At 34.7% G+C, this 27,065-nt stretch overlaps 1 protein-coding gene across 2 annotated transcripts in view; it reads left to right on the top strand.

The window, feature by feature from the left end:
• The window catches only part of LOC111049300 (low-density lipoprotein receptor-related protein 1), a 189,847-nt gene that overhangs the window by 160,229 nt on the left and 2,553 nt on the right, over positions 1–27,065 (top strand). The window contains exons 16-17 of one of the 2 annotated variants that reach the window (XM_039441554.1): positions 7,038–7,186; positions 14,636–16,271. In XM_039441554.1, coding sequence (XP_039297488.1) covers positions 7,038–7,186; positions 14,636–14,656 — 170 coding nt within the window. In that variant the 3' untranslated portion in view covers positions 14,657–16,271. Of the gene's footprint in view, positions 1–7,037; positions 7,187–14,635; positions 16,272–27,065 lie in introns of those variants that run through there. The other variant, XM_039441555.1, reaches the window with a different exon arrangement.

The following is a 27,065-nucleotide window of genomic DNA, read 5'->3' as shown; positions in this document are numbered from 1 at the left end:
GCAAGGCATTTCTTACCGTTATCCAAATCGTTAATTACGGACATTGTCGACTCAAATATAGCATCATCTGTACATCTGTTTTGTCGAAAGCCATACTGATTGGGAGACAACAGGTTTTTTGATTCAAGATAATTAACTAATCGTTTTTTTACAAATTTTTCAAGGATCTTTGAAATATTACTGACTAATGCTATTGGCCTATAGTTGTTGAGTTCAGATCTATCGCCACCTTTATGTAAAGGTCTTATACAAATCTCTTTCATTGAATTTGGAAAGACGCCACTTGGAAGACTCTTATTGAAAACATCCGCTAGCGGTATTGCAATGTGCTCTTTTATTGCTTTCAGAGTTCTGTTGTCAATTTCGTCAAGACCTGGGGCACTATCATTTCGAAGAGTATTGATAGTTTCCAGTACTTCCTGTTCTGTTACTGGTTGAAAATACATCGAAGATGGCGAGTTTATAGTTGGTCTATATTCATTTTCTATAACGTGGAGTGACTTTTCAAGTGTTATTGCAACATTATTGGCTAGATTCGCTCCAATGCTAGCAAAATGCTCATTAGTCTTCTCAAGAATGATTTCGTGATCATTTTCGATTGACAAGATGTTGTTGTTAATAATGATCTTACTCAATGTATCCTCATTCCTTTTCTTTGCATCTGTTGTCTCCCTTATCAGTTGCCAGGTTTTTCTTAGATTGTCCTGTACTCCATTTAGTTTTGTTCTATAATATTCTTCCTTTGTATTTTTAATTAATGTTGCTAGAGTGTTGCGATATTGTCTGTAGTGTTGTGCTAATTCGAAGTCGTCAGGATGCATCTTCCTCCTTCTGTTGAGCAGATCCCTTCTCCTTAAGTAGCTGAGACTAGTCCTCTTGTGATCCATGGTTTGATAGGTTTGAGACGTTTACGTTTGTTATAGTAGTTGGTATGATCTTCTATGTGTTTCTTGAGGATGGTGATGAAATTTTCGTAGGAAATGTTGGTGTCTTGAGCGTTGATGACGCCTTCCCAGTTCTCTGTAGAAAGTTTCTGTTTCAGTCTAATCAATCTATGGATTTTCGAAGTGTATTGCTGTCGTTGCTGCTGACATCAGTAGAAGTACTTTCTTTTAATCCCAGGATTATGCTGAAGTGGTGAAGTGGATTATGCTGGATTCATAAATTATAAGTAATACTTGCTTTTCGAAATTGATCATAATATTGTCTATACAGGAAGCTGTCTCTCCAGTAGTCCTTGTAGCTTTTTTGGTACAATGTTTAAGACCATATTCACAACAAAAATTCAGATAATCCTGTAGTTGTTGATGTGGGTGACGGAGCTGTGTATTTATATTCATATCTCCAACACATATGACTTGATTACGTTGCAGGTTATCCAGAACTTGTCTCATATCACATAAAAAATCTGTTGTCATGATGCGAGGGAGATCTGTAAATTGCAATGATGTTATAACAGTTGTTTCTTGTTTCCAACTTCAAATTCAGTACATTTGCCTGTCTAACTATTAATTCGATATTGAAGCATTTATTGATGTAGATGACGATTTCATCATTTTGGAGTGGATTGTTTACCGAAGAAATTATATTGTAATCCTTCATGTGCTGTGGAATAATATCGAATAATATCGAATTCTACAGACATATCTTGCAGTTGTACCATCAATTGATTGAAGTTTTTTCTTATACTTCTTATATTGAGACAGAAAATCTTCAAGTTGTACTCTTCAAGCAATCTTACTAAGTTGTTTGCTTGATTAACAGATAAATCATATATCTCCTCGAAAACCTCTAGTTCTTCTCTCAATGTTAGAACATCATTGTTATTCATTGTTCACTGAAAATTTGTAGTTATTTATATGCCAGTTAAGAATATCCTCGTCCTTGATATCTAGTATTTTCCTCGTTAATGACATCATCAAATCTTCTTCCCCAATTGTTAAGTATCTGAAAGACCGGGTATACCTACTCAGTGCAACGATCACATGTTGGATACTGTTGTAAATATTTAACGGTTTTATATTTTTCCTCACCAATACAACATCTTTGAATGTTAGACCCTGAGCTTCATGTATTGTGAGTACCTTAAGTGAACCGACAGGAGCCTTATTATTCACTGCTTCCATCACCATTTGCTTCTCAGCCTGTGTAAATGTAAGGATTAATGTCTCTGGTCCTAGTTGATGATAGCCTCCGTTACTGATTGTTGGCATGATTGAGCGTATAATCTTGTTCCTCGTGCAGATATCCTTGTAGTAATTCGACAGTAGGCAGCATACGTCCATTGGGCATCTGTTAGAGACTGATTGGTAATGATTCGGCTCCGAAAACACATAAATATGTTTCCATATTGCCGGTAAATCACTTCTCTCAATGTACGAAATTTGTCTCGAATCACCAAACAGAATTATTTCATCAGCGCCCGTCAGCGCAGAGACGAATCCTGCGTGCATTAGTACGGCCTCATCGATAAACACACGATTATATTTCTTGTTGTGCGGTCCATTTATCAGAAATGACGACACTGTTCTATAGTTGGAATTGATTATAGAACTGTATTTATTCTCGTATTTTTTTTTGTATGGCTACTCTTATTTCTCTAACTGCTGCCCTTGTTTGAGTTAATATGATGTCTTTCAATGGCTCATGCTTTTCTATAATTAGTTGTGTTTTTCCACTACCAGGTACACCATCTATCCATCTGACCTTTGGTAATACTCATTTTGCTATATTAACTTTGTTGATAGAATACATCAGTTCCTCATTTAACATCTCTACTAACAATAATATATTTTTCGTTAGTTTTGAACCTGTGTTTATCGTGTTTATCGAAGGGTACATAAATTCCGCCTCCCTCAAGACTAAACCCCATTCTGTATTTTGAACTTGTTGGTTTTAAAAACATTTTCAGTTCGTTGTTATACACATTCATACCCCTCAAATTCTAAAAACTGCCGAATAATCATGTATATTTGTGCTTTGGAGTGTCAGCAAAACTTCTTTGAGAATTGTTCCATTGACTCTATCGTATTGCTGTAAAAGATTTCTAAGTTCTGTCATGCAATTGACAAATCTATTGTTCATATCATCTTCCGGTAGATGGCCTCTTGGACATTCGTTCTCGTCCGGTCGTTCTGTTTCGGGAATATCAAGAAAATTCATACTACCAGTGCCTCGATGAAAGAATATATATTTCAAATGACCAGATGATAAGATGAAGATGAGCAACTCAACAGATGATATATCAGCAAGCTGATTAAATTCATCTATGCCTACAAGTGGGTAATTATTTGATGCCCACTCATTTATCTCTGATAATAATTTCTTAGTTTCCTCAAGAACATTTTCATTACTCACTGGCAGCAAGAAGTTACGTACAGTTTGTTTGTCAGGTTTGTTTATAGTTTGAAATAAAACAGATGTGACAGATGTGTAGTAAATTTGACAATCCATCTGACACTCGAACTTTCTTTTTATCACTGATACTCTAATTTTTGCTGTTTGATTATTTACGTTCAATCTATTTATATTATTCAATGATTTTTCAAGGGTGATCGACTCTATTTTGTTAATATTCACTTTACTTTGTATTTCGTGGTTCAAAATTTTATTTTTCAATTTTTTAAACAATCCCATAATTAGTTCTGTCAATTACTTGTTGTAAAGCCTTTTTGTAACATGGGCATTTGGCATTATTTGCTTCATGATTTATTTTCTTACAATTAGAACAAGTTGGATTTTCCTTGGAAGAAGGACACAGCACAATGTCCGCAAACCTACAGCTCCCTCTTAAAGTGCTTCATTATATGTCCGAAAGATTGACATTTAAAGCAACGTTGAGCTGCGATGTAATCACTTGCCTTACAACTAGTATAATCAATATAAATCTTAACCTTATTTATGATGAGCTTCCTGATTTCAGGGTCACACTCTAATACCCAATGCAGCGTCTCCTTGTATTTAGGGCCTAGCTTGAAAGCTGGGATACAACCTTTCTTGAAATCTTATTTTGAAATCTCAGTATTACTAAAGTTTTTACTATAGACAATTTCAGATAGCTCTTCTTTGGTGATGTCAGAAGGTACATCGTACAGAATTACTTTCGGCTTCTTGTTGGTGGATTCCGTGATTTTAATGGTTCCTGAAGTATGCAAGCCTTTGTTTTGAAGTATTTTTTTCTTATCCTCTAATGTGTCTAATACTAAAAGAAGTCCACCTCTTCGCACGTTGACTGTTTTCTTGACCCCAACATTGTCTTTTTTTGGGATGTTCTCTTTTAAAGCTTTTTTTAAGTTTTCGTTGCTTTGCTTCTCGTCCCCTTTCAACTCGGAAGGTTTCAGCAGAACAACATGCTCTTTTGCTTGTAACTTCCTGACGTTATTTGTAGTTTGGTCTACTGAAGCTATCTTTTTTGGTAGTTTAATAACATCAGCAAAACTTGTGGGCTTCTTAATTTCTTGAACAGATCTACTCAAGTTAATAATTGATTACTCCAGTTTTGGGCCGCCTGAGCTCAATGTGGATGTTAACTGGCTTATTGTAGTTGCACGGGTATCAATTTTAATCAAAGATTCCGTAGCACGACTTATTATATTTAAAATTAAAAACCTGTCATAATCTGCACGCAAGATTTTTCTCCTCTCAAATTCTTTTTCAGCCCATTCTTTGAGCTCCAGAATAGTTTATTAATATCTTGAATGTCTTTTTCAAATTCCGATTTCATAACTGAAGTTATGTTACTATGCATTTTACCTTCTGTTGGCTGATCCTTCCTTTCCTGGTCCTGTTCCTTGTCCTGTGGGTTGACGTCCTCTTCTTCTTCCTCCTCCCCTTCGTATTCCGAAATCAATCCATATGGTGGTTTTGTTGGTGAATGAAACATTTGCTGATTTAAATCGGATAATTCTGATGTTTGGAAGTTAGATAACTACTCTGTATTCGCTATTGAAAGCTAACACCTTGCTATTGACCTACTTTTTACTACTGTTTTTAAAACTACTCTACGCTATGATGTATGTTTACTCATCTGCTGTTCGACTAAGGGCCGTTTGCACAGAATAGATTGCTAAACTCGATTAAGTTAATCGAGTTTAAGTTAATCCGAAAGTTTAAACTTGAATCGTTTTTCTCAGTGCATTTACTAATCCAGTTTAAGTTAAACTAGTTTGGCGTTAAGTTGGTAATAGAATGTCCTGATTTTTACAGGAAATTTGTTATTTGTTTACAAACCATCAGTAATTTGAGGTTATGTAGCTACTATTTTAGTATTTTCTTGTTCTTGTTCAAAATCCACAGAGTTGTAAGCTGTACGGTTCTAAAAGTGAAAAGCGATCAAGAAATTCTTTAAAAAATTATGTTTAGTTGGCACCATAAAATATATTTTAGAATGTAAGATAAAAAAGTTATTTTGTTACGCTTGAATCTACTATGGTCTTCCTCGTTTATTAGAAATCTCTCGAAAGCAATATCTCATTTATGTGCTATTAAAAACATGTTTTCCAATCGAAGACCACTGTTAAAAATTGTCTTATTTTCTATCAAGTGGTTTATTCAATAAATAAATTTAAATTATTTGTTTTTTGCCCAATTTTTCTCAGTTTCAAAATTTCTTTGCAGTCATCTTTATCAATCGCATTAAAAACTTCTATCAATTCCTCCATTACAATTATTTTTACATTCAAATAATGATTCACTATAACCTAAATTAATAATAATTATCGTCTACAGAAGCATTAAAAACAACCGTCGAAAAATAATTTACTATAAGCTGTTTCCCCATCAAATCTTTACAGATGTCAAGTTAATCCAAATTATTTGGTTTAAACCTCCTGCTTTGGAGGTTTAAACTTTCCCAGAGTTTAAACTCAATACAGAGATTAATCTAATACTGTGCAAACGGAATTTTAGTTTAAACCAAAAAAATCCAGATTTGGTTTAAGCTTTAGCTTAAACTTACATTGTGCAAACGGCCCTAAGACTGTACGCCAACTATAAGGTGGATCACCTATAACCAAAGCTGCCATATCTCACTTAATATTCGTTCAATCTTGAAACATGAGGTATCAAGAGAGTAAGTAAATACTTACAGTAACGTCTATTCACATTTAACACTTTCAACAGAAAAGTTTGATCTGTCAGATCTTTCTGACATTCTGATCACACAGAAAAACATTTAAGAAAATAACAAAATAGAAACATTACTATGAAGATAAACCAAATCCTGTGATGTAACGTGTAAGACGATCTACCTGGTTCTAGAGCATAAAAGCAGAAAACCTATTGCTTACTGTTTTTAGTCCTTACGATTCTTGGATGTAATGCTATATTTTATATCACAAGTTTGAAGAATACATCTTGCTCAATCCAGTATTCTATAATTTTATGTAAATTACGTGCAATTTGTTTGTCAATAAAATTGTTTGTAATTTTATTTATAACGGTAGCTACAATATTATGTTAATTTATGCCTGCATATGGTTAGTTTAATGAATTATGTATTGAATCTATTTTTAGGTCGTGTATTATGAAGTGTAGTGTGTGTACCAAAATTAGATTTATTTTTATTTATATAGAGTAATGAATAACTCTACAGATGTTATATAACTTTTTTATATCGATGTTATATAAAACATATAATGTTTTGCATATAATTCTGTCTAATGGTTGGGATCTTTAATTCAATAAAAAATTTCCCTACTAGGATACAATCGTGGACTTTCTAATGCTGCTCTTATAATTTGTTTTCTTATGATGAATATTTTTCAAAGGTAAATCATTTATGCAGTTGCCCAAACTTCAATAATGTATTGAAGTAATGTCTTATACATATAGATGAATTATATACTTTCAAATAAGAACACAAAGTACTTGAAAACTGATTATTGATTTCAAAAAACTTGACTAATACAACTTGACTTACATTCTTGGAAACATTTCCATAGACGTTCCTTTATGTGGTTTAATATACCCAGAATCAAAGCATGTGTTTTTATTGATCATTTTCAGTTGTTGCATTCAATATTGTTATTTTATTGCAGAAAATAAGTACAAGTCATGCGACCCCACCGAATTTCTATGCAGGAATAAACGTTGTGTCCCATTGGAAATGGTTTGCAATAATGAGAACGACTGTGGAGACGAATCAGACGAAGAGGGTTGTCTCGATGTATGTCAACAAGAAACACAGGTTAGTAAAGAGTAGAGATATCTAATGGAATCATAGAGTAAAACCTATCTCAATGGGGGTATGAGACAGTCAAGAGAGAACAATACAACTCAGAGACCCTTAGGCAGGTAGATTAGAACATTTCCGATCCTTGTGCAATAAAGCGGGGGAGATGTCAGTATACACCACCTTCAAAGTCAGACACATCCATCCTAGCACTGAAAATCAGTCTTGTTTTGGCGGTGGCTGCTTTTGTCGTTCTTGTGCTGAAAAAAAAGTGTCTTGTTTTGGCGGAGCGAGTCCGTGACTAATTTCTCTACCTGGAAAACAGTCTCTGGTTGTCGCTATCACCTCTTGTCGTTTATGTGAGTTTAGCTGGTAGATTGGTTAGGGAGTAAACTGGTTTGAATTTTGGCCCAGACTGTACCTTCTTGGGAATATTCTATTTTCAACTTAGTGTGACTGGAGAAGAGTGTGTGTCCAATCATCAATATTCCTGCATGACATTGTCTCTTATCTCAACCTTAGTTCTATTGCTTCCTCTCTCTCTCTCTCTCTCTCTCGAATAGTGAACTTGAGACTCTTACGGACTGTACTATGAAACATGGACTTAGAATTAACGAAACGAAATCCAAGGCAATAATTATTGGCTACACTAAACTCATGACTCGCCGAGGTTTCAACTTTGATAATGGACCATACATAAAAATAAATGACAAAAATTTGGATTACAGTGACTTTGTTACAAATCTGGGACTGACAATAGACAAAACACTTGACTGGACGACACAAATCAACACCACCTGTAATAAGGTATTTGCAGGTATCCACTCGCTTAAGAAGGTTAGTGACTTCATTCCACTTCATGTGAAAGTGATGCTGGTTAAGTCATTGATTTTCCCATACTTCTCCTACGGTGACATTGTGATCAATGACATGACTGTGGCCTTGTCTGAGCGACTGCAGAGGGCTCAGAACTATTGCATCCGGTTCATCTTCAATCTAAGAAGAGATGATCATATCACCCCATTTTTCCAGCAACTACATGTGCCAAAGCTCAAGCAAATGAGGGAGTATCACATTCTGATGCTGCTTCATGACCTGTTGCATGTTAAAACCCCAGGTTATTTAGCTCATAAATTTTTTTTTATTGGGGATCGTAGTGTGAGAGGTACCAGGCAGGGCTCCCAACTATTGGTTATTCCAAACCATAGAACATCTATGTATAATAAATCATTCCATGTATCAGCTTGTCGGATCTGGAATCTGTTGCCTCCAACTGTGAAGAGTATTGGCGATCGAGCTCTGTTTGGCGCGGCAGTATTGAATTGGTTGAGATCTGGTGGCACAGATTAGGCTTGGGTCGGGTTCAGCTTTATTTTTATTGTATATTTACATTGTATCAATCTCAATCTACATAAATTTAACTCATTTTTACCTTTTATGCAACTACAGATACAAAATATTTCATCTTATACTGTTTTATGATAATTATTATACCTTGTAAAATCTTTGTTTTTAGGGTTGTTTTGTGTGCATGTGTGAATGAGTGGCAACTTGATTAGATCTTCATTTCTTCATTTCTGATAAGTTTCCTATATGATTTTTCTAGTGGAATTTGAAATATTGTTTCCAATTGTATTAATAAATTAAGTTTAAAATTCTCTTTTATTATCTGTAATTGTATTTTGATTAAGAGTTTTATTTACTTATGTTAATCTTATGTAATCTTATTACATAATATGTAATCTTTTTTTCCGTTTTATTATGTGAATTTTTCTTCTATTATAAAGGGTTGTGTGGTAGAGAGGACCAGTAGTCCTAACTCCGCCCTAATAAAGGCATATAATCAATCAATCTCTCTCCCTCCCTCCCTACCTCCCTCCCTCCCTTCCTCACCTTCACGCTATCACTCCTGCGCCACTTTCTCACTCTCTCTCTCTCTCTCTCTCTCTCTCTCTCTCTCTCTCTCTCTCTCTCTCTCTCTCTCTCTCTCTCTCTCTCTCTCTCTCTTAATAAGTTGGCTATTCTTGGTTTCAGTCACAACTCGTTAGTTTGGTTCAAATCCTATCTATTAGGTAGGAAACAATGTGTATCTGTTGGTGACAAAAAGTCAACTTGGAAAAACGTTATGCATGGAGTACCACAAGGTTCAATTTTAGGCCCTCTCCTCTTCACTTTGTATGCTAATGACCTTTCTTCCATTATCAAATTCCCCAGTTTCCATACTTATGCAGACGACCTTCAAATCTATTTAAGCTTTCCCATAACAAAAATTAATGAAACAGTTGGAATAATGAATCAGGATATCAATTCGGACAAAGAAAAATGGCCTTGAGCTTAATCCCATCAAAACACAACCCATTTTAATAGTATATTCTCGTCTTATAAACAATATTGACCTTGAATCGATTCACAAAATTAGTGTAGATGGTAATGACATTCCTTAGTGTAGCTCAGTTAAAAATTTAGGCATTATTATGAATAATACTCTTGACTGGTCAGAACAAGTGAACAAAACTTGTAAAAAGGTATTCCAGCCATGCATGCATTGAAGAAAATGCACGATATCCTCCCTAGAAACATTAAATTATTATTGGTTCAATCTCTCATCTTCCCACATTTAATGTATTGTAATTCTGTTCTTAACGATATGCAAGTCACTCTGAATGATAAACTACAGCGTTGCCAAAATTATTGTCTACGTTTTGTCTACTCTCTCCAACGCCATGATCATATCACCCCAGCCCACATTGCTAGTTCAACATTAAAGCTTCCAGATCAAAGACTTATCGAATAGTCAAGCTTGTTAGAGATATCTTGAAATACGGTAATTCGAACTATTTTAAAGATGATTTGAAATTTGTCTCTGAAGGTAGGAGGATAGATGCTTCACATACTAGAACCGGAGAAAGTACTTTAAGGATACCCAATCATCGAACTACTATTTTCACAAAATCCTTCTGAGTCAGTGCCTGTCGTGCATGGAATGCACTTCCTGTTTCTATCAGGTCCATCGAGAGTCGAGTGAGCTTCATCCTGACTTAAAAAAAACAACTTTTGGAACAAATGACTGAAACTGTCCGGCCCTAGAACGATCACATGACAACCATCCCACCAATATAAACCTTTAAACCTGTTATAGAATATATATTCAAATTCAGGATCAAATTCAAATTTTATTCAAATTCAAATTTCATTTATTCAAGTAAGTTACAATACATTCTGGTTCATACACGAATCTACAATAAATTACAGTACAACAGCCAATTATGCAGCAAATTTCACATATTATGAAAACTTATTAATTACAATGAAGATTGAATGCAACATTAGAATATTGATAATATAGTATTGTAATATAACTACATAAATCAGCGGTGTTTCAACAATGAATAAACGATAATTTCAATGAATAAATATACACCCCACTATATATTATATGTGTTGGGGTATAAGTAATTAGTTGCTTATTGCGTGTAATAATTACTATTTACAAACTTCATTCACTGATATGGGATTAAAGTTTTTTATAATAAAATTAGTAAAAATGTATAATACAAACAAACAAAATTATGGAATTAGTAAATAAATATTAATGTTCTATTAAGGATAATAATAAGAAAGGTTATTTTTAGAAAAATGAAAAACAGTAAAGAGTGGAATAAAGAATAGTTTCAATATTTACAGTCTAACTAAATTTTCACAATTTTCCACTCCAATATCAACCAACCAGGAAAATAAACTTTTCTTGAACCTGTGTCTATTGAATTCTTCCCTAATGTAACTTGGTATTGAATTATAAATTTTTGGTCCCAAATATGTGTAGTTTCTTTGCCCAAATGTAGTGTTCATCCTTGGTACTATTGAATACGTGTTTCTCTGCCTTGTTTGATGGTTATGATCTGCCAGTCTTATGTGTTCGTTGTTTCTCCTCATTCGCGTGATGATAGCCTGGATGTAGAGTTGTCTTACACTCAGTACTTTACTGTCCTTGAAAAGAATGTTCGTGGGGAATTGATTCTCCTTGAAGCCTATTATTTTTAGTATTCGTTTTTGAAGTTTATAGAGAGGTTCAACATGTGTAAAATTCGTAGCTCCCCAGATAATTATGACGTATCTTAAAATTGATTGCACTAAAGAAAAATAAACAGTTTTTAATGTCTCATAGTTGAGGATTTTACGGAGTTGATAGAATTTGTAGAGAAGCTTCCTGATCCGGGTAATTGATAGATTAATGTGCTTGTCCCATTTGAATTTGTTGTCCACTATTGTTCCTAAATATTTTATTTCATTGACTTGTTGAATTGAAGGGCAATCACACGGGTTGTTGGTGCTTCCACAGTGATGCAGGATTATTGAAGAATCCGGTGGTCTCGTCCGTTCTGTCAGAGAAAAGGCTAAAAATTTCGTTTTTGTTGCATTTACTGTAAGCAAATTTTCTCTTAACCATTTATCGACTTTGATCAATTCTTCCTGTGCCAGATTAAAAACTTCCTCCCAGGTGTTTCCTTCAAATAGTATACACGTATCATCAGCAAAAGCTATTACTCTTCCTCTTATCTTAATTGAACATAGCTCATTTGCATATGCCAAATACAGAATTGGCCCAAGAACTGTTCCTTGGGGAATCCCAAACTTCATCGTTTCCTCTGAACTGAGATGTTCTTCAACTTTGACTTTTTGACGCCGGTCACAGAGGTATGATCTAAACCATGCTAGAGGAACTCCTCTAATTCCCATGGCTTCTAATTTCTTCAGCAGCAAACTGTGATTAACAGTGTCAAAAGCTTTTGCTAGGTCCAGGAACACTGCTGCACATTTTTTGTTATTTTCTAGCTTATCTGTGACAAAATTTGACAATTCTAATACCGCATCTTCTGTACTCCTCCCCTCACGAAAACCAAATTGATTCCTAGATAGTAAGTTGTTTTTTTCCATGTAATTCACAAGACGTTTCTTTACCAGTTTTTCCAAAATCTTAGAAATATTGCTTATAAGTGAAATAGGCCTGTAATTGGTGGCATTTGTTTTGTCGCCTCCTTTATGTAATGGTCTAACACATGTCTCTTTCATAGCTTTTGGAAAAATTCCTTTTGACAGACTTAAATTAAATATGTGAATTAATGGTTTTACAATTACATTTTTTATCGACTTCAATGTTCTATTATTGATTCCATCAAGTCCTGGAGCACTGTCATTTCGCAAACTACTAATAGCTTCAAGAAGCTCATCTTCAGTTACTGGGTGAAAGTAGATGGAGTGTAGAGTTCTTGTAACAGGTTTATATTGGGATATGATTTGGTCTAGTGGTTTTCTTGAGGAATCTATTATTGTCTCCGCCATTTCTTCACCTACATTTGTGAAAAAGTTATTCATGTGGTTGAGCACAGTTTCTGGATTTTCCTTTAGATTGAAAATCCTATCATCTATTTTAATAGCATTCAATTTCATTTTTGTTTTTGATTTAGAGTCAGTAGCATCTTTGATTACTTTCCACATTTTTTTATTATCCTTTCCAGCTTCATACAATTTCTCTCTATAGTATTGGTCCTTTGTTTCATGAATTAAAGCTGTGAGTGTATTCCTATACCGACGATAGAAGTTGGTTAAGTTAATGTTGTTTGGGTCTTCCTTTCTTCTTTTTTTGAGTAGATTTCTGGTTCTTATTGCTGCTACTATACCTCTGGTGATCCATGGTTTGATGGGTTTGTACTTCTTCTGCCGCCGATGCTGCTTGATATTATTTTGTATATGTTGTCTCAGAGTTGATAAGAAGGTGTCATAAGATGTATCTGGATTATTATCTTCTAAAACATGAATCCACTCCTCATTCAGTAGTTCATTCTTCAAGCTATTAATGTCTATTTTCTCGTTTATTTCATGTGTTCCAGTTTCATTTGCACTATTTCTCGAAATATGTTGCACTCCTAGAATTGTGGTGAAGTGGTCAGTTATTGTTGATTCATAAATGATTGGAAAAAGATTATCTCTGGAGTTGGTAGCAATGTGATCTATGCAAGAAGCAGTTTCTGTTGTAGTTCTGGTTGCTTGTTTAATGCAGAGTCTGAGCCCATGCTCGCTTAGAAGATCGCAGTAGTCATTCAATTGATGATGTGGACGAATTTGAAGGGTGTTAATATTCATGTCTCCGGCACATATGACTTGTTGCCCTCTTAATTCATTCAGGATCGATTCCAAGTCACTCAGGAAATCTGTAATATCATTGAAGGACGGTGATCTGTATATTGCAAGGATGTTCCACTTTTTGTCTGCTGCATCCAACCGAATATGTAGGACATTTGCCTGGTTAATATGTAGCTCAACACATTGTACATTTATACTATCTTTAACATAAACAACTACACCATCATTTTGTAATGGGTTGTTTATGGTGGAAAATACATCATATCCTCGAATGGACTGGAGTACAAATTCAGTCCTAATCCAGCATTCGGTTAGAATAATAACATCAAAAGAAAAATTAATGTCGCACAATTGAATCATCAGCTCATCAAAATTTCTTCTGATACTCCTTATATTGAGACAGAAGATGCTCAAATCACAAGAACTCAATGCTGCACAAAGTTGTTGACTGTTGTTGATCACTTCATCGTTTATTTCTTCAAAATAATCAAGATCCTCGAAGCTGAGCAAATTTGATAAGTTGTTGTTACTCATTATTTAAACTCTCATTAATCCCTTCCATGTTTCTTTCATTCCAGCTTAAGAGAAACTCTTCACTAACATCCTTTAGTTTTCGAATTAGGGTCAGCACTAAATCTTCTTGCCCTGTTGTGATATATCTGAAGGTTTGTGTGTGTCTGCTCATTGCTACTATTACATGTTGTGTGCTGTTATATATTCCAAGTTGTTTTTTATTGTTCCTTATCAGAACTACATTCTTGTGAGTTAAGCCCTGTGCTTCATGAATTGTATGGACTTTAACTGAAGGGTGAAGTTTTGATTGCAGCTCTTCTAGCACTGTTTTCTTCTCGAGCTGAGTGAATGTAAGAATCAGAGTGTTAGGTTCAAGTGGTCCAAGTTCTCCATTTGTTATTGGAGGTCTGACGGATAACAGGACCTCATTTTTCGTACTAATGTCCTGGTAGTAGCTGGAAAGGATGTAGCAGACGTCTATTGGACACCTTCTAGTTACTGTTTGATGGATTCTCTTCTCACAGAGAGATGAAATGTGTGACCATTCAGCTGTTAATTTACTTCTCTCTATGTAAGGTATTTGGTTTGAATCTCCTAGCAGAATAATCTCAGAAGCACCAGCGAGAGATGAGACAAATCCCACGAAACCTGCATGCATTAATACTGCTTCATCTATGAAAACACGTTTGTACTGCTTTTTTGATCCGTTTATTATAAAAGATGAAACTGTTCTATAATCCTGTTTAATTATTCTTTCATATTTATTTTTGTGAATTCTATTCACCTCTTGCCTAATTTCATTTATTCCAGCTCTTGTCTGACACAAAATGAGATCTTTACCTGGTGTATGTTGCTGAAGGATAAAGTGAGTTTTACCACACCCTGGAACTCCATCCATCCAAGTTATTTTTGGCATCTTACAATTTGTGATGTCAACTTTTAGAATATTCTTCAGCAGCTCAGCATTCAGCATGATTTGGGTGTCTCTACTGACTAGAATATACTTTTCCTTAGTTAAGAATGACTTTGTTGTTTCATTGTAGGGTACGTATTTTCCTTCATTTTCTAAACAGAAGCCCATTCGATATGTAGTGGATGTCGGCCACAGGAAAGTCTTAAGTCGATTGTCGTAGATGTTCATCTCGTTTCTCCTTATCTCTTGAATACATGCTGCTGAAGAAGAGATATTACTATTCAGTGATGATAGTACTCCCCTATATAAATCCGCATTCAGAACATCATACTGTTGAATAAAGTTCCTGAGTTCTATCATACTGTTCAAAAAAGCATAAAGAATAGAATCATACGGTAGTATCCTTTTGGACAATCTTCAGAGCCATCGTTTTCATGTGGTATATCCAAGAACTTTAGATTGTTTATTCCTCTGTAATAGAATACATAATTCAGGTTTTTAGTTTTAATTACTAAACTTAAAATGTCCAAGCATGTAAACTCGGAGTCAATATCAAAAGAATCTATTCCAATCGTAATGTTGTATTTATTTATCGATGCATATTCGTCTATTACCAGTAAGAGGTCACGGATACCAAATTGAGCCTCATTGTTAATATTTTGCGCTAATATCAATGTCAATGAATTTTTAACAAGATGAAAACGAATTGAGCTATTATTTACGTTCCGTAAATAAACAGTAGGTAAGCTATTGTATTCATCTTGACTCAGCGTTTTCTTCTTGATTGAATGTGCAACGCCTTCTGAAATACGTAAACAATTTTTATTCCAGCGAGCTAATGATAAATTAAAATCTGTATATTGACCAAAGCTGAAAATCAAAGACGTCCTACTTTTCGCTGACTGTTTTATTAATTCTGTTTTTTTCATAGATGATAGGAAATCTTGAATATCTATTTTTATATTTGATGCTGTGAATTTATTTGATGATTTTGAGCTGGAAATTCTATTTTTAATCTTTTTAAGCACTTCCATAATTTGTTCGATCAATTGATTGTTGCAATGCTTTCACATAGCTGGGACACTTTAGATAGTTTACTTTGTGGTCTGAGGGTTTATCAGCTCTTTTGCAGTTAAAACATACTGGAGGTTTATCGATTGAAGGGCAGGTTTTGATGTTGTGCCCTGTGATGGAGCAATGACCACAGATATCTTCTTCCTTTTTACAATGTTTTGTGATGTGCCCATAGACTTGACATTTATAGCACCTTTGCACTGCATGATAATCATTAACTCTACATGATGTCATATCTATAAATATTTTTTTCTTATTAATTATTGCTTTCCTAATTTCGGGTTCACATTCTACTACCCAATGCACGGAATCCTTGTTTTTCGGCCCTAATTTGAATGATGGCTTGCAACCTTCTTCAAATTTTTGTTTTTCTATTCCTGAATTGACAAAATTTTTGTTATATATTTCTTCAGTTACCTCTTTGTTAGTGAGATCAGATGGAACATCATAAACAATTATCCTGGGTTTTTTATTTTGGGGCTCAGTTATCTTGATTTGATCATTATTCACAGCTTTATTCTTCAATAATTTCTTTTTGTCCTCTAGAGAATCCAGAACAATGAGTAAACCTCCTCCTCTAACGGGTACTGTCTTTTTTATTTTAATGTTATCCTTTCTCGCGATGTTGGTTTTCAGTGTTCCTTTTATTTTTTCACTGTCTTGTTTCTCATTACCGGTGGAATTTGAGGGTTTAATTAAGACTACCTGTTCTTTTGGAAGGATTTTCCTGACTTGATTATTGGACTGGGGATCGCTTGAAGTAGCTTTTTTCGGTAGTTGTATCATGTCTGCGTAAGTAATAGGCCTGTCTTTATTTTTAATTTCCTGAACAGATTTGCTTATGTCCTGTAATGAGTCATGAATTTTCGGATGCCCTAAAGTATCACTTATTTGGCTAATAGTAACTGCTCTCGTTTCTACTTTCACGATTACCAATGCTAATTTTTGAACTAATTCTAAGAAATTATCATATTCGGCTCTGGAAACCTTGTTTTTTTTAAATTCTGACGAAGCCCATTCCTTGAATTCCGAAGAGATACTCTTCATGTTCATTATGTCTGTGTTGAATTCACTCAGCAATAATTGTTCAACAGTTTCCATTTTACCTGGTTGTTCTCGTACTTTGAGTCCTTGGTTCCCTGGAAAGTTATCCTCTTCTTCCTCCTCCTCGAATTGCGGGATCAGTCCATCCGGTGGTTTGGTTGGTGACCTCATCTATCCGACGACGATGACGTATGAAGATAGCTGCTGTATGATTATTTTCCTGACAATTAATCAAAGGATTAATTGTTCTATATTTCCTCAAGATCAAGTAACTCGATGATGGGTTACTATTGACCTCTGAAATGAATATGATATTAGCAAATAAATAAGCTATAAGCAAGGTTGAACACAGGGTCACTAAGGAACAACATGTGATGTGTGCCGTGCTATGAATTTAGAAAGTAAATTTGGAATTTAGAATTTAGAAGCACACAAAATATAACTTAATAAAAGGTATGCTTGATAAACATACCTAGTGCTAGAGAACGGGAAACCAGAAATGACAAGAGAGACAACGAAATAGAGAGAAGATATCAACTATATTGTCACCTCTTACAGTTAAATTCAACAATTAATAAAACAAAATGAAGTTACATCATGAAAACCGAAAATAAAATTACTAAATTTAGAAAGTTATCTCTGATATAGATAATTCGGTAATAACCTACTCTGTCTGCTTTACATTGAAAACGTTTTAGATTGAATCATAAGAAGCAAAAAGGACTTTTATTTTCAGAAAGAAGAATTGAAAGTTATCATAGATATTGCTCAGAAGTTAATCATAAATAACAATAGATATTTTAAGAAAAGATCCACATAAAATTCAGAAAACCCTTAGCACATTTAGAACACACTTGGAAACTTTTAAAACACTATCAAATGTTAATAATATCCATTCTGTATCTTTATAATTATTATGAAAGCAGCAACGACAAATTCAAAAATTTGTGATTTCAAACCAAATTTAGAAAAGTTAGGATCCTTGAAACTTCTATTCGATCCTTTACAACTTTAAGACCAAAATTATTTTAAAACATTAATTTATCAATAAGGGACCTTTAAACATTTCATATACTAATTCAACTTTTAGTAGTTTAGTAGATTATAAAATATAAATTTAAAGAAACCTGAAATTCCCAGCTGGATCCTTACAGAGAAAATATGGCCTCACATTTCAATGTAAAGATACAACCGAAAATCTACTATTCAAACGAAATAAAAAATTTGTAATCTTATAATTCCCAAATCAAAGTTATGATTTAACAAGAAGAGTCTAATTCCGCACGTTTTAATTGATTGAATGGTTTACGATTTACCCCCCTCCCTTTTTGAAAGTCTATAGTCACTAAAACCCATTCTGTCACATCTGGAGTTCCTGGGACGTTTGTTTAATTTGGAAAAAGTTGTTACCTCAAAGCTGTTTCTTCAATTTGAATCTAGGCTCGGTGATCGAGCTCTACACGTCCAGATGGACAGGAGACAGCATACCCCAAGCTTCTAGGACTGCCATCGATTCAGAAGCATCTCAGCGGCTTAAAGACACACGTTCACGAGACATTCATGAACCCGTAAATTGATGGACTCGTACATTGATGGACCCATACTTTGATGGACCCGTACTTTGACCGCTGTTAGAATAAAAAAAATAAACTAGAATAATACAAATTAACTGAACTTCAGTTATATCATAAAGTCAACCTACTTTAGGTTATATAAAACTCAAATCAATACTTATTACTTTAAAACACAAATAGACATTATCTTCTTCAATATCTTGATTCAATAGAAAATAATTTATTAGTAATCAGGGTCATGCCCTTTATACAAAGAGGTGAGTACATAATTATTATTCCATAATACCAAACTTTAAATCACTAGTTGATTAAACAACTTTTCATAACAAGGTCTTTCGAGTATTGTTGATAGTTTGTTCAGTCAGTTCTCTTACATAAATTACATATATAGTGTAATTTAAAAAATAAATTTCATGATAGGTGTTTCCTTAAGAATCAAGAAAGCTTTTCATTACAATCAGCAAAACAAATAAAATCTATATCACAAAAATAGTGTCATTTAAATTTAGGTTAATAGCTTCCTCTTCCGAAATAATATTAAATCAAAAAATATCTTTATTCCTACTAATAGGTACTCTACATTTCTACATATTACACTTGAATGTATCTATCACAATAAATTTAACATTTTGATGGAAGCTTTCATCGGTAATAATTTCCTTAATTATATTATAATCTATGACGTACCTTTAGTAGCGGTTATAGGAGGAAAATCTCCATTGTGAGGTGACAATTTGATATCCTCTGTTCTTAATTAAAGCAAAACTAAGGCAGAAAACTAAATATGCTACTGGAACAGAAGGTTCCAGAGCCAAATACTACCAAGCCTAAAGCTGGCATAAAAGCCATGATTTTTTTTTTTTGTTATATCTATTAAAACTAGTCACTAGGACTAACCATTAATTTTGTTCTGTTATTTCTTATCCTAAATTAATTTTTATTGCTAAAGTCTTCCAGTGAAGCCTACAGTTCCAATCTATAATTTCACTACTTTAAATTATTTCACTACACTTTTATTCAATATACTTTAATCACTCCACTAGCACCAACTGGATGGGCTTTGTTCTCTTCAACCTCCTAGTGAGTTCAGTGTTGTCTAGTAGTTGGATGACTTCGGTGTTGTCGTGTTGATGAAGACGTGACTCATGATGGGCTGCCAATCGTCTTATCTCACAGGTCACATAGGGGATGTGTAGATCTCGGTGCAAATCGCTGTTCCTTATGTACCAGGGCGCATTCACCATGTTCCGCAGTACTTTTTTTGGAATGTTTGAATCTGACTGATGTTAGATGTTCTAGAGCAGCCCCAAAGCTGAATTCCATACGTCCAGACAGATTTTAGAATTTGTTTGTAAATCAATAACTTGTTGTCCAATGAGAGTTGTGATTGACGGCCCAACAGCCAATAGATTTTACTGTATTTGAGTCCTAGCTCACTCCTTTTCATCTTGATATGCTCTTTCCATTTCAACTTGGCGTCAAGAGTCATTCCAAGGTATTATGCTGTGTTGCTGTGTGGTACTACATTCCCATTCAGATTTATTCGAATCGGGTCATTGATAATTTTGTTTGTGAAGTTGATATGAATAGACTTCATCTCATTTAATCGAATTCTCCATTTTTTGGTCCAGTCACTGAATCTGTTGCTAGCATTCTGTAGTTTTGTGGCTGCTTCTTGTACTGTTTCCCCTTCTGCCAGTATTGCAGTATCATCAGCAAAAGTAGCTATTGTCACTGCATCCAATTCAGGAAGATCGCTTGTGTACAGCACATAAAGAACTGGTCCAAGAACACTACCCTGTGGAACTCCAGCCCTTATTTCCTTCAATTCGGAGACGTCGTCACCTTGTTTTACTCTGAATAATCTGTTGTTGATGTATGATTTTAAAAGTTTTACAAGTTGAGTGGGGAGAATTTTATGAAGTTTAATGATCAGTCCTTCATGCCACACTTTGTCAAATGCCTGTGCCACATCAAGGAAGATTGCTGAACATATCGATTTTTTCTCTAATGACTTCTCTATTACATTGGTGATTCTATGTACTTGGTCCAGGGTTGAGTGCTTCTGCCTGAAACCAAATTGATAGGCTGGTATCAGATTCCTGCTACTTATGATGGGAGTCAATCTCTTCATTAGCAATTTCTCAAAAAGCTTTGAAATTACAGGTAGAAGAGATATTGGGCGGTATGATTTCGCTTCTTGAGGACATTTCCCAGGCTTTTGCAACATAATGACTTCTGCCACCTTCCAAATTGTAGGAAAATGCTGTAATCGGAGTGATGCATTGAATAAGTATGTTAGCATGACAATACCTTTCCTTAGAAGTTTCTTCAAGATTTCACCTGTAATCAGATCAAACCCAGGTGCTTTTTTGGTATTCATATTATATTTTATTTCTTCTTGAACCTCATTTATAGAAACTGGATCAATCTCTGTATCTAAATCATCCATTATATCTTCTTCAGGATCAATTTCAGATTGAATGTTGTTTGGCTGGAAGATTTCTTCTAGATGATTAGCAAATAAATCTGCCTTTTCCCTGTTATTTCTTGCCCACGTACCATCTGGTTTTCTAATTGGAGGGGATTGTAATATTGGCCGCTTAATTCTTTTTGTTGCTTTCCATAATGAATAATCTGTACTGGCATCAGCTGTCAAATTTTGAAGGTAGTTATTAATGGATTCCTCAGTTAGTTTCCTTATCTCTCTTCTCAATTGTTGTGTTTTGTTATTCAAGATATTTTTGTCAGCAGGATCACGAGTTTGTTGCCATCTTCTTCTTGCCCTTCGTTTTTCTAAAACAAGTTGTCGAATCTCCAGAGGGTAATTGCATCCTTTTGTTTTCCTGGTATATTGTCTGGTGTTTTTCCAGGCTGATTTCTGGATTTGCCACATGAATTTTCTGCGGCTTCATCTAGCTGCTCAGTTGTTCTAAGTGGAATATTCAAGTTGATTTCATTCTCCAAATCCACTTTTAAAGGTTCCCAGTCTGTTGTTCTGTTGACTAACATTGGTCTGTCTTCTTTCTTTATTATTCGTTCACTAAGTGTGAGAATTACAGCTGAATGATCAGAATCCAGGTCAAAACTCTCTTCAATGTCGATGAAATTACTGGATATTCTCTTTGTTATGAAGAAATCTAGAAGATCTGGAGTTTTATTCAGATCTGTTGGCCAATACGTTGGTGTCCCTGTTGAATGGAATTCGCAGCCCAGCTCCTGGATAGCCTCTCTGAGTTCTTTTCCTTTGGTAGTCGTGAGTCTTGAACCCCAATCCTTATGCTTGGCATTAAAATCTCCACCCACTATGAATCTATCTCCAAGCTGATGAAGAATATTTGTATAATCATTTTTCTTTAAATTGTAACGTGGTGGAAAATATGCAGCTCCAACAAGTATTCTCTGGTTGATGGACTCTATTCCAACTACGGTTAGCTGTATTTCATTACTTTGAATACTGAAGTCTTCATAGTGTTTAATACTCTCCTTCACTATTACAGCACTTCCACCTCTTGCTTGATTTTGAGGATGAATAGTTTCGTAAACATTATATCCATTGATTTTGAAGTGAGTCTGCTCAGTTGAATGGGTTTCAGAGATGAGGCAAACATCTATATTTCGTGTCTTTAGAAATATTTCTATTTCTTGTTTTCTATTATTATTGATATTATTTATTCCATTGGCATTCCAGGTAGCAATCCTTATATCTTGTTGGCTCGCAATATTCATTTTCTAGTTTTCTTCTCGATACTCTTACTCTCCCCTTCCAAGCTGTCAAGTCGTCCAGAAAGAATATTTAAACTGTTAAAAATTTCCTGCAAAACCTTATTGACTTCAACTGGTTGCTGTTGTTCTTGCTGCTTTGGTTGGCTCTCCTGTTGTAGGCTTGGAGTGGGTTTCGTTACTTGGGAATAGGATATTTCTCCAGTGTACTTTTTTGAAGTGAAGTTTCTCTGTTTAGTTGTATGTGGTACTTCGCTACTTCTTTTAACTAGGTTTTCTTTTTCAGTTCTTCTTCTCTGAAGTTCTTTAGCGATGAGACAGCCTCTGTAGTTAGCTGGGTGAGCCTCAGCACAATTGAAACATTTGGCTGGGGTTTCTTTAGCCTTAGTACACGAAATAGTCCAGTGTTTTCCAGCACACTTCACACACACAGGTTCATGTTGACAGTATGTCTGTGTATGACCAAACCGTTGACAACGTTTACACTGTGGAATCATTTTATTACTTCTAATTGATTCAATTTTCACTTTCATGTAGCAAATATGTTTAATTTCAAATATTCTTTTTGTATCTTCTGTATTCTTGAATGTTAACATGAACATTGGAAGTCTGATAATGTGTTCTTTTCCATCTTTCTTCACTTTTTTAATTTTGTTGACAGCACTGATTATTGAAAGCCTCTGCTTAGAAGATCGTTCTTTATATCGTCTGGATCGCATGATGGATGAAGCTCTTAAGCCATGACACGAATTGGACGAGTTTGTTTATTTTCGTACGTGTGCCATTCATATTTAACTTCATTCAACATCTTAGTTAAATCTCTTTATTCATGTTCAGTTTCAACATTCAATTTTAGCTGGTTGTTGTTCATCATGTTGGCACTGAAATTGAGATTTTTCGATTTCATACCTCTTTAATTTTCGAATACTCTTGTATATTGCTTAATATGACTGGCGGTGGCTTGTTTCTCTTTTCTGTTGGTTTCATACTTGTAGAATCAGTTGCAGGCCTTATTTTTTCTGGTGAGTCACGGATTTTTCTCTTCTTTTGTTTAGGGAGAATCCATGCAGTCTCTGATGCTACCATTTTCTCTTCTTCCTCTCAATTCGGTGGTGAATAACTTTTATTGCTACTTCTAGAAGATGCTGGTTGCATTGCATGTGAAGCTGAAGATTGAAGATTCTGTGTGGTTGTAGATGCTGATGAAAATATCTCTTTCAGCTGATTAATCTCCAACCGTGCTCTCTCCAACTCCTTTTCCAGTTTATGCATTCTTTCTCTCTCTTCACTCTGTTGGAAAGTGACTTCTTTCCATGCATTGTACAAAAACAGCAGTTTTTAGTTGCAGTTTTTAGTTGGTTCGTTTTTAGAAACGATTCTGGGGAAGTGTTGACGTTTCCAGTCATTGACGCTGGTTCAACGCTCCTAGCCGGTGTTAGTTGACTCATAGTTGCGTCGTCCTCGGTTTCCTCCTCCTCTTCGAACTCTGGCAGTAGGAAGGTTGGCAATCTTTTGGGAGTCGACATTCCTCACATTCTTTACATTCCTTAGCCGGACTAGATGATAATTCAGCACTGAACTGATTTTTCGGCGCAGGGCACTGAACTCGCGCACAACAATTAAAACACTGAACTCAGCACTTTAACTATTGCATACACTATTTCAACTACTCTCACTAAAAAAAAACTACGTCTGCTCGCTACGACTGCTCGATCGATACTGAAAGCCATGATTAACACAAAATTCTGTGACTACATTTTGTACTGCTTACAACAGAGGACAGACGCTGAATGAATGCACTTCACTTCTGTCGTCTTGCCGTGGACAGCTGTAAACGGCCTCACTAGATAGGAACCTAACCAACGTTAACTGTGATTGGCAGCTACTATTTTCTAGAAAAATTTCCGCCAATAGAAAGGAACGGTACAACTACAATTTACGATACATTCTCCCACCAAGTGACAGCTATTTTCCAAATTCCTAACCAAATAAGACATGATTGATAATCAATCAGACACAAATTCCTTGCCTTATAAGGTCATGAACCAGACTGATGCTTCAGGAAAATCGTTGGTTTTCTTAGTACTATAACTTCTACGCACACACTAACAGAGTCAACGCAGAAAAGCAAACCAGCGAAATAAAGTTTCATAACAGGCTGACTTCTCATGATAATTTTCATAATCCTCATAATTCACAATTGGAACAATGAATATTGTTACAGATGACAAGTTGCATTTATTTAAATTTACTAAATCATATAAGAATATTGTTTGTTCAATAATTAATAAATGAAGTTGATAATGAAGGGTTAAGCCCATAAACAATATAATTTGAATTTTAAAGAGTTCTTTCAAGTTAATAAATTTATTAAGGATGAGCATGTAGTGCTTTCACCCAAGGGTTGCCCGACTCAAGCTTGGACAGTGTAACGCCAGAATTTTCACAAACGATTTACCAGTTTTATCTATGGAAAATTGAGTCGAAGAAGTTTTGAAGTAATATTATCATAAATCACTCACATATATGGGCCCATAATATACGCGCACTCACTCATGGAGATTAGTTCGCTGCATGGCTGGCATCTTTCATCAGGCTGCATGGCATCATAGGCTTCATTAAATTAGCTCGCGATTTTAATAATATATAACTCCTTTTTAACTGAGATTTGGTAATCAAAACTAAATTCTAACGTTACGGGAACTCTACATTAATTGAATTTAGCACTCTTACATAAATTTAACAATGAAACATTTAAAACGGAAAAAATAACAAATAGGAGTTACAAACGACTCTCCATTGGAATGCTCAGTTAATCTCTCTCTTTCTCCTTCTTCTCAGAAATTGAGAAGCTAGGTTTGGGGAAGAAAAGGTCACATGACCAGTTATTGACCAATCACTGGTCAGAAAAACCCAATCTACCAATAGGATGGCTACAATAAAGAAATGTGCCCAGGTGTGCCATATAGAATAAATAAATAATTTTACAAATAAAAACAAGAAAACAAGCAAAACAAATATAGGGGAACAATGAGCTGATTTTTCAGCAGGTCAGAGTGTACAATAAACAATAAAATAAAATTGAAAATCGAAGCAAGCAGTCAACAATCAGAAGCAGACACGCCGGTTATCAGCTGACTGATAAGGTAGCCGGCTCAGTTTGCATTGAGAAACTAACCCTTATTGTAAACAAACATTCATTATGCTGTTATAGGTTATTCGAAAACCATTTACAACTGTTTGTGAATCTGGATCTCAATAAATGATTGAATAATAGATTTTGTTGTTATTTCAACAGCCAATAAAGGTGGGTAGTCGTAATTTTTAGCTTATTATTATAGAAAGTTGCTTATCAAAGCTGTTTGGCGAATCTCACCGTGACAATGCATAACAATATAATTATCTACAGTTATTACAGATTGCTTTTTTCATTTATTTTCTTAGTCTATATTATGTAAATTCATCTATAATTTTGCTGTATTGTAAGCTATTGTATATAAGTGTATAAGCCAGTATATATTGTAATCTACATAAATAAAGTACTCAATCAAACAATCAATCTTACCCGGTTGTGTGCTAATGGGAAGGATACTATTTTATAGCCTTTTCAGAGAATCGACAATTCAAATTGCATTCTATATTCATTGTGATTAGAATTATTTTTAATACTTCTCTCCTTTCTTTTCATCAGGGTTTTGTTATTATTTCATACAATGCTTCAGACATATTATCTTCTACCTATCTTAAATTTGACTTTCCCATGCCTTCATTTGTAAATTTTTTGTATCAATTATATTTATTACTATCAACTCTTGCCTGTAATATTGTGAATTCCTCCATTCCACTGAGTAGGATTGTATAATATAGTTGATGTAGCATCGTACTGGAGGGTTGATGGTTGAATGTGAGAGAGGACCGGCTGTGCAAAAAACTGAAGCAGCAATTAAATTAAATCCTCTCTTTTTCATTTTCTCACTATAGGCCCCCAGCAACATTATATGTCTCCCCAGCAACACACTCTCTTGTAAAATATACAATCCCCTACACTGAAATAATTTGACTCCTTCAAGTTATGTGCTCCCAACATGGTTCTTTTTCTTTCCCGTTGTTCTCTCAATAATATTTATTGAACGAGCATTAGCAAGTTCTTACTTTTTACTCAAGTTCAAAGTTGTTGCCAGTCTGTCGGTTTGTTTGTTTGTTTGAATGTACTACAATAACTTTAGAAAGAGTTGATCGATCAGCTTCAAATTTTGAACATGCACTCTTCGAACCTTTACAGATCAAGTTCGTCGAACAACAATAGTATATTTCGCACCTAGGGCCGAAAATGAGACTTTTCCGGCTCGAAATCGGGTTTCAAGTCCGAGGCCGTAGGCCGAGGACTAGAAAAGATTGAGAGCCGGAAAAACATTTTTGCCCATGGTGAGAACGTTATTTTTCGCTACACAGAAAAATAAACAATACAAATATGAGAATAATTGTTTATTAGGCACTTCCGAAAGCAAAACAGGGAGGTCATAGCTCTAGCAAATCTGAGGTAATCTGAATATCAGGAAATTGTCCAAGTATTTCTATTTTTTATTCTGATTTGTCTAAATAACCTAAAATATTATGTTCAATTATGTAAGAGGTTGAGTTTATACTTTTTATTCTCCCAAATGACATTAAGATGAATTATAAATGCTTTGATTCTTGAATAATAATCACAAATAATGAAAAGTTTTTTGATCAGCTGTTTTAGCACACTTGAAATTTGGCCAATCTGAATGTCAACGTCAACAATGCTTGTTGTCGACTTCGGAAGTTTAGGTTAGAAGTTCTATCCTACTCTGAAAATCTAATTTGAATAGTTTATAATATAAATTATATCTTATCTGTATTTTATTCATGCAAATAAAATGATAGTATC

Source organism: Nilaparvata lugens, chromosome X (assembly GCF_014356525.2).
Source record: "Nilaparvata lugens isolate BPH chromosome X, ASM1435652v1, whole genome shotgun sequence".
Lineage (NCBI taxonomy): Eukaryota > Metazoa > Arthropoda > Insecta > Hemiptera > Delphacidae > Nilaparvata > Nilaparvata lugens.
The sequence above is the reverse complement of the archived record's forward strand: the minus strand, read 5'-3'. Positions and strand labels throughout refer to the sequence as shown.